This window comes from Bos grunniens, chromosome 26 (genome assembly GCF_055505025.1).
Source record: "Bos grunniens cultivar Pamir isolate PY7600 chromosome 26, Bosgru_T2T1.0, whole genome shotgun sequence".
Lineage (NCBI taxonomy): Eukaryota > Metazoa > Chordata > Mammalia > Artiodactyla > Bovidae > Bos > Bos grunniens.
This window is the reverse complement of record NC_141190.1, coordinates 51,512,159-51,520,692: the sequence shown is the minus strand read 5'-3', so window position 1 is coordinate 51,520,692 and position 8,534 is coordinate 51,512,159. Positions and strand designations below refer to the sequence as shown.

At 58.3% G+C, this 8,534-nt stretch overlaps 1 protein-coding gene across 1 annotated transcript; it reads left to right on the top strand.

The window, feature by feature from the left end:
- Positions 1-3,013, top strand: FUOM (fucose mutarotase). Its single transcript, XM_086379142.1, has 6 exons — positions 1-95; positions 498-566; positions 1,523-1,593; positions 1,764-1,862; positions 2,376-2,449; positions 2,687-3,013. The coding sequence occupies exons 1-6, from the start codon at positions 11-13 to the stop codon at positions 2,751-2,753; spliced, it is 465 nt and encodes a 154-aa protein (XP_086235268.1). The 5' UTR covers positions 1-10; the 3' UTR covers positions 2,754-3,013.
- The last annotated feature ends 5,521 nt before the right edge of the window (positions 3,014-8,534 follow it).

Genomic DNA, 8,534 nt, shown 5'->3' with positions numbered 1-8,534 from the left:
GCCCGCGACCATGGTGGTGCTCAAGGGCGTCCCGGCTCTCCTGTCCCCGGAGCTGCTCTTCGCCCTGGCGCGGATGGGGCACGGAGATGAGATCGGTGAGCGCTGGGTCCGAGCCTCCGGGAGAGCCGGCCCCGCGAGCCGCAGGCGGGCAGGGCGCCGGGCCTAGGCGGGGGCGGGCAGGTCAGGTTCCTTCTCCAGCTCGGCGGCCGGGCCGAGCGGCCCCGCGCACGCTCCGCCGGCGCCCGGGCTGGTCTGGGACGTGTGCGTCGGTCTCTCTTCCTGAGACCGCGGCCGCGCGCCCGGAGCCCGCCCAGCCTTCGGCTACCCCGCAAGTCCTCGGGCGTGCAGGCTCCGGTCCCTCGCGATGGCAGACCCGGGCGGGGCGGGGCGAGTCCTCAGGCGTCCGCCCTGTGGCTCCGGGTCTGTGCCCCCAACGCGGCGCGAGGGACGTGGGCCGACCCACTGTTAATCTATGTCCGGCCGTGCTGGCCTTCCAGTTCTTGCAGACGTGAACTTCCCCAGCAGCTCCATCTGTAGAGGCGGCCCGGAGGAGATCCGCGCCGACGGTGAGCTCCGCCTGCCGCAGGGTGGGTGGGAGGGTGCACTGGGCTCTGGGCCGCCGGGTGCGGCGGCTCTGCCCCGCCCCCACCAAGCCCGCAGGCACTGCCCCAGGGACCCAGGAGGTCTCAGCGCCAGAATCTCCCCGCAGCCCCCGCCCCCAGACGGGAGCCTGGGTCTGCTGTCCCGTCTCACGCAGCACTTGGTGGCCTCTTACAAATGGGAAAACAGGCCTGACCGCTGAGCAGCGGTGCCAGCCCAGTCCATGAGCTCAGCCTGTACTCTTCTGTAGAATCCCAGCACTGGTGACTTGACCCCAAATATTCCAGGTGTCCGCACACTCACACGCCTCTAAAGACCTTCTCACCTCATGGGGCGGGGGGGGGGCGGGGGGGGGGGAGCAGGGCAGGTCGTGCAAGGGGACAGTGGGAGGTGAGACTGGGGGTGGGGACCAGGTCCTGGAGGGGACACGTAAGTTAGGGGTTAGCAGTCCTGACGGTAATAGAGGTGGGCTGGGCTCGGCTGTGCCTGGGCGCTTCCCACCCCCAGCGGTGTTCTGAGGTGGGACAGTCCTTTCTTTTCATGGCTTCTGTGTTTCCCAGTTTTGTACATGAGCACACATTAGCTTAACAATCAGAAACCAACTCTCAGGACAGCAGAGAGCCTTGGAGCCAAGCCCGGCAGGTCTGAGGGCAGCCAAGAGAGGCCTCTTTCTAGACCCCACTACCATCTCAGGGGGTCATCTCCAGGGCCTCCTGGGATCAAGAAAGTGGCCTGGGTGCCCCTCCTGGTGGACACGTGTTTGGGGTCACCACCAACGGCCTGCGTGGGAGAGTGAAGGTGGGGTGGGCAGGGGCAGGCAGAGACGGGCCGTGGCCCCGGCGGGGAGACTCAGTGTGACCTCAGTAAGCGTCCCTGGGCGGGCAGCTCGTGCCCGGTGTCTGAGGCCGTCCTCTGCCCCCAGGCCTGGGCATCCCCCAGCTCCTAGAGGCCGTGCTGCAGCTGCTGCCCCTGGACACCTACGTGCAGAGCCCGGTAAGGCTGCTCCGGGCTTTGGCTTGCCCTCTGCCAGAACACAGGGGGACCACTTGCCCTGATGGGGGTGGGAAGGACGTGTGTTCCCGAGGCCCTGAACCAACCAGAGGAGCCCTGAGGGCGCCCAGGGCAGGGGGTTTGGCCACAGAGCCGAGCCCCTCCATCTCTAGGCTATGGTCATGGAGCTGGTGCCCAGCGACAGGAAGAGCGGCCTGCTGACACCAGTGTGGACGAGCTACCAGTCCATCCTTTCCAGGGCTGGCTATGAGGTGAGCCTAAGATCCCCACTGGGAAAGGGCTCAGGGACCCTCTGTGCCTTGGAGGCCCAGGAGAAGTGAAAGACAGCCCTGGAACTCTGCATCATGGTTATGCAAGTTCCTGCCCTGGCCAATCCCCTCCCTCCCGGGACCCTCATCTATCTCTGCCTGGGGGTCCTCCCACACCCCATCCTGGGAACAGCAGGGTACTTCTGGCTCCCACTTGTGGCCAGAGGCCTGGCCCGATGCTGCCTGTCACCCCTTGTCCTGCAAAGGGCTGGGCAGGTCTTAGGTGGGACTTTCCTGAAAGGAGCCAGGGCTCCTGGTCTGGACAGTAGGCCCACCCACCACCCGGGGGGCAGCTCAGGTGATTCAGGGGCCCCAGTCAGGTGGCCACCACCGCCCCCTGTGTCCCTGCCTACCAAGTCCACACAGGTCAGAAGGCCAGTGTCCTTGGGACCCCAGCCTGCAGAGTTTCCCATTGCCCCCGGGCCTGAACCTCAACCCTCCCGCTCTGCCTTCCAGTTCTCCCTGGGGATGGTGGAGAGGTTTGCATTTTATGAGCGGGCGAAAAAGGCTTTTGCTGTTGTGGCAACTGGGTGAGTTCTGGCTGGATCCACTGGGTCGCGCTACATCTGCCAAGCAGGGTCCCTACCCCTCCCCACTCCAGAGCTCTCTCCACCCTCCATGCAGCCCCTGCGGCCTGGACTAAACGCCCCACAGGGAATGAGAGAGGCAAGGGGTTTGCTGGGCATGCCTGGGCGGGGGCCAGAGCGGTGGTCCGGGCACCGGGTCCTCTCCATCCCCGCCCGGCGCTTAGCCTGCTCCTTGTGCAGGGAGACAGCCCTCTACGGAAACCTCATCCTCAAGAAGGGGGTGCTGGCCCCTAAAGACCTGTGCTAAGCCTACTGAAGACCACCCGCCCAGAGAGGAATCTACACCCCTGAGCCTGCTGAGGCCACCAGCAGACACGTCCGTCCTGTGGCCAGATGAGCCAGCCTGGCCCTCCCCGGCAGCACCCAAAGCTCGCCCCACCAGGATCCTGCATGGGCCTCTGCTGACCAGGGCCGGGATCGTCCTGTTTATGAAAATGATGCAAAAGTGCGGTGGCGTGCCCAACGTTGGGTCCAAAGCTTTAAACAATAGCTCTTTGCTGACTCACAGAGGCCTGTTTGGTGCTGAGTGCAAGGGAGGCTGTTGGCTCCCCAGAGAGCAGACCCCCACCCGCTCTCGGTGAATCCTCGGGGGAGGTGAGGCCTTCCTCCTCCCAGTAGGTTTGGGTCACCTGATTTGGCAGGTCCCTGGATGCGGAAAAAGAGTACACGCAGGAAGAGAGACCCGTGAGTGGGGAGAGCATTCAGGGGGCCTGGGGGTCTGGGTGGGGATCCTTGGTGATGCAGCACAGGGCAGGGGGCCTGGAGGGGGTGCTAAGGTGGTCCTTGAAGAGGGGGCTGGGGCCGTTCCTTCAGCCCCAAAGCTGGAGGGAAGGTGTCAGGGGCTGGCCCGGAAGCTCTGGGGACCGACCAGACCGTCAGCTGTAGGGGGGCGGTGGGGGGGGGGCAGTGCCGTGTTCCTGCTCCAGTGGTTAAGCACTTACTGACTGGGCACACACGAGCCTGAGTGCGTCTGGGAATGGCCAGGGTGGTGGTAGAGGACAGGAGGATTCCCACGCCCAGGGGAAGGGAGCCTCTGAGGCTGCGACGGCCTCCTGGCACGTTCTCAAACTGGGTCTCGAACTACGGTGGGCAGGGGTCCCACTGGCCACTGCACAGGGTCCCTCCCTGAGAGTTCCTTCCTTCCTCCTCCAGACTCTACAGGACTAGATGCGGGAGCTGGGGTGACCGGGGATCCCCAGGGCTTGGGGGAGGCTCCCGTGGTCTGGACCTGGGGCTGGTAGACCTGGAGAGCAGACAGGCACACTGGGCAGATCTGGGACTCAGCCTGGGGAAGGGACTGTGTCCTGGCCCGCCACCACTGGGGCTTAATCTCAGACCTCTGACCCCACAGCCGGCCACTTCAGCCGCAGAAGGAAGTGTTTCGCTTGAAACAGCTTTATTGAGGTTGAATTCTCATGCAGTAGCTGATCACATTTAACGTGTTCAGTTAGACTCGTTTGGGTGTTGAATCAGCACCTCCATCCCTACCCCCCAGGTTGGTGTGCACTTTGCAGAATTTCGTTCAAGTGGAAGGCCACGTGTGCCCAGCATGCTCGTGTGGGGTGCTTGCCGTGTGAGTCCATGATTCCCCTTTGCTGCTGAGCAGGGTTCCGCCACTCCCGGGCACCTCTTGGGGGATTCTGGGTTGCTTCCAGTTCTTAGCTGTTACAGATAAGCTTGCTGTGAACATGAGTTGGGTAAGCACCTGGGTTTAAGGCTTGGCCGTAGGGCACGTGTGTGTGTGACTTTGTAAGAAGCCCCCAGGCTGTTTCAGGCCGCTGAGTGGGTTGGCCTCCGCAGCCCCAGAGAATGCGCGTTCCGGCCCGGGTCCTCGTCTGCTCTAGCGGGACTCTCCCGGTGTCGCCTCCATTCTCATTCTCCTTCCCTGATGGTTAATGATGTTGAGTATCCTTTCATGAGTGTGTGTGGCCTTCTGTCTGCTGTCTTTGCTGACACGAATGGTCAGTCTCTTGCCGGTTTTGGACCAGGGCCTTTAACGATCTTGGTCCCCACTTCCCCTGGGGCCCCAGCGGCTGACCTCCTGTCCAGCTTGGTTCTGGCACCACCTGCCCGGGATGCGTCGGATCCCACAGGTTCAGGCTCAGGCCTGCCCTGATGACACCCTTCTCCAGATGTCAGTCCCAAGTGCCTCTGATTGACTGGCTGTAGATTTGGGGTTCCTACAACCCCTCCCCGGGCTTGATTACTTTCCTCAAGCAGCTCACAGAACTCAGGGAAAAAGCCAGTCCCTGAATAACCATTTACCCTAAAAGGACAGGACTCGGGAACCGCCCACTGAGTGGGTCCTGGGGATCGCGTCCCTGCCCTCCTGGGCACCACTCTCACCACCTCTTCACGTGCTCTGCAGCCCTAGGGCTCTCTAGACCCAGCCTTCTGATTTTCCCTGGAGGCTTCGTGACATGCACTGGCCACTGGCCATTGATCCAACCCAAGTCCCCTCCCCTCCCTCAGGACTGGGTGTGGGGCTGGAAGTTCCAACCCTCGATTCCTGGTGGGTCCCTGGCAACTGGCCCCATCCTTAGGGACCTTCCCAGAGTCACCTCATTCACACAGTGAAGGGTCACACTATCACAGGAAGTCCCAAGGGTTTTAGGACTTGCGCACCAGGATCAGGGATGAAGATCAAATGTGTTTCTTATGACAAATCACAGTATTTTTCACTTAGTCCAAGCTCTTTCTGGGGATCCCCTGTGCCCACCAGAAGGGTCTTGTTCAATCGTTCAGTCGTGTCCAACTCTTTGCCACCCCTTGGACTGCAGGACGCCAGGCTTCCCTGTCCTACACCATCTGGAGCTTGCTCAAACTCACATCCATTGAGTTGGTGATGCCATCCAACCATCTCATCCTTGACTCGGTGGTTCCCGAGTCGTCCCCTTCTCCTCCTGCCATCCATCTTTCCCAGCATCAGGGTCTTTTCTAATGAGTCAGTTCTTTGCATCAGGTGGCCAAAGTATGGGAGCTTCAGCTTCAGCATCAGTTCTTCCAAAGAACACCCAGGGCTGATCGCCTTTAGGATGGACTGGTTGGATCTCCTTGCAGTCCAAAGGACTCTCAAGAGTCTTCTCCAACACCACAGTTCAAAAGCATCAATTCTTCAGTGCTCAGCCTTATGTTCCAACTCTCACATCCATACAGGACTACGGGAAAAACCATAGCTTTGACTAGACAGACTTCTGTTGGGAAAGCTATGTCTCTGCTTTTTAATATGCTGTCTAGGTTGGTCATATCTTTTCTTCCAAGGAGCAAGTGTCTTTTAATTTCATGGTTGCAGTTACCACCTGCAGTGATTTGGGAGCCCAAGAAAATAGTCTCTTACTGTTTCCACTGTTTCCCCATCTATTTCCCATGAAGTGATGGGACCGGATGTCATGATCTTAGTTTTCTGAATGTTGAGCTTTAAGCCACCTTTTCACTCTCCTCTTTCACGTTCATCAAGAGGCTCTTTAGTTCCTCTTCACTTTCTGCCATAACGGTGGTGTCATCTGCATATCTGAGGTTATTGATATTTCCTCCAGCAATCTTGCTTCCAGCTTGTGCTTCATCCAGCCTGGCATTTCGCATGATGTACTCTGCATATAAGTTAAATAAGCAAGGTAACAATATACAGCCTTGATGTACTCCTTTCCCAATTTTGACCCAGTCTGTTGTTCCATGTCCAGTTCTAACTGTTGCTTCCTGACGTGTATACAGGTTTCTCAGGAGGCAGATAAGGTAGTCTGGTATTCACATCTCTTTAAGAATTTTCCACAGTGGTGATCCACAGTCAAAGACTTTAGCATAGTCAGTGAAGCAGAAGTAGATGTTTTCCTGAAATTCTCTTGCTTTTTCTATGCTCCAACAGATGTTGGCAATTTGATCTCTGATTCCTCTGCCTTTTTCAAAATACAGCTTATACATTGGAAGCTCTTGATTCATGTTCTGTTGAAGAAGCCTGACTTGGAGAATTTTGAGCATTACTTTACTAGCATGTGAGATGAGTGCAATTGTGTGGTAGTTTGAGCATTCTTTGGCATTGCCTTTCTTCGGGATTGGAATGAAAACTGACCTTTTCCAGTTCTGTGGCCACTGCTGAGTTTTCCAAAGTGCTGGCATATTGAGTGAGCACTTTCACAGGATCGTCTTTTAGGATTTGAAATAGTTCAACTGGAATTCCATCACCTCCACTAGCTTTGTTCATAGTGAGGCTTCCCTAAGGCCCACGTGACTTCACATTTCACGATGTCTGGTTCTAGGTGAGTGATCACACCATCGTGATTATCTGGGTCGTGAAGATCTTATTTGTACAGTTCTTCTGTGTATTCTTGCCACCTCTTAATATCTTCTGCTTCTGTTAGGTCCATACCATTTCTGTCCTTTATTGAGCCCATCTTTGCATGAAATGTTCCCTTGGTATCTCTAATTTTCTTGAAGAGATCTCTAGTCTTTCCCATTCTGTTGTTTTGCTCTATTTCTTTGCATTGATCGCTGAGGGAGGCTTTCTTATCTCTCCTTGATATTCTTTGGAATTCTGCATTCAGACGTTCCTTTTCTCCTTTGCCTTTAGCTTCTTTTCTCAGCTATTTGTAAGGCCTCCTCAGAGAACTGTTTTGCCTTTTTGCATTTCTTTTTCTTGGGGATGGTCTTGGTCACCGCCTCCTATACAACGTCTCGAACCTCTGTCCATAGCTCTTCAGGCGCTCTGTCTATCAGATCTAGTCCCTTGAATCTGTTTGTCGCTTCCACTCTTGGGTTCAACCAAACGCTCAGACTCAGGGGAGAGCAGGGCCGCTGGAGGAACAACATCCCGTGACACCGCGGGTCACAGCCACTCCGCTCGGGGCAGCTCAGATGTGTGGAGGTGAGGGTCTGTGGGCACCGCCTGGCTAAGAGCCTGTGTCCCTAGATGGGGGTGCTGTGCCCAGGGCCGCTGCATCAGGGCAGAAGGCAGTGGCTCCCGGGAGGGCTGGCCTCAGTTGTCCCCTCCGTGTCTGGGCGCCTCCCCAACCAGCGGTCACTGCAGAAGTGTTGCCTAGTGGCTGGGGGCAGAGGGAGGTGGCCATGCTCAGAGTCAAGGACTTGGCACCCTCAGGCGGTTGAGCAGTGTGAGTGCCCCTGGGAGTTTAGGGGGTTGCAGGGGGAGCCAGCCAGGTGGGGCTCCCCTGACGCCCTCCACCCCGACGGCCATGAAGGAGAAGGGGCCACGCCATTTCAGGTGACAGACATCCCCAGGATCTCAGTCAGGGGGCTGAGTGGCCCGTGGTCCCCACCAGTGTCCCCGGCTCACCCCGAGGCCCCCGGCGCCCACTGCCTCTCCGCCTGGGCCTTTGCTGCAGGAAGGGCCCAGGGCGACCAGACTCCAGCAGGGCCGGAGGCAGCTTTGGCCACAAACACCCCCCAGGCTGCCCAAGGCCATGCTCAGCGTGGACCGGGTCTGCCCTCCTTGGGACAGTGGTACCCGATCGCCTGTACTCTCGCTGGAGATGGCTGCCCCCTCGCTGACAGGGTGATCTGGAGGGGCCGTGTGAGGTTCGGGGCCACCTGAGGCCTGGGTGATGCTGGGGCAGGAGCAGGGCGCTGAGTCAGCACTGCCCCTGTACCTAGCCGGAGCGCGGTGAGGCGCCTGGTGGGGACCAGCACCACTCCGCCCCAGTTAGGACCGGACCTTGAGCAGGTCTTCCCTGATAGCTCAGTTGGTAAAGAATCCACCTGTAATACAGGAGACCTGGGTTTGATCCCTGGGTTGGGAAGATCCCCTGGAGAAGGGAAAGGCTACCCATTCCTGTATTCTGGCCTGGAGAATCCCACGGACTGTATAGTCAGTCCATGGGGTCGCAGAGTCGGACGTGACTGAACGACTTTCTCACTTGGAGCAGGTCACTGCCAGGCCTTGGTCTCCTCATTGGTGCTGTAGGTGCAACAGCTCCTGTCTGGGGTTGGGAGGCTTGTATGCTGCTGAGCAGTGCATCTTGGGGTGAGGCTACCATTTGAGTCCTTGAGGAACTCTGAATGGGGGAGAGACATACTGGCT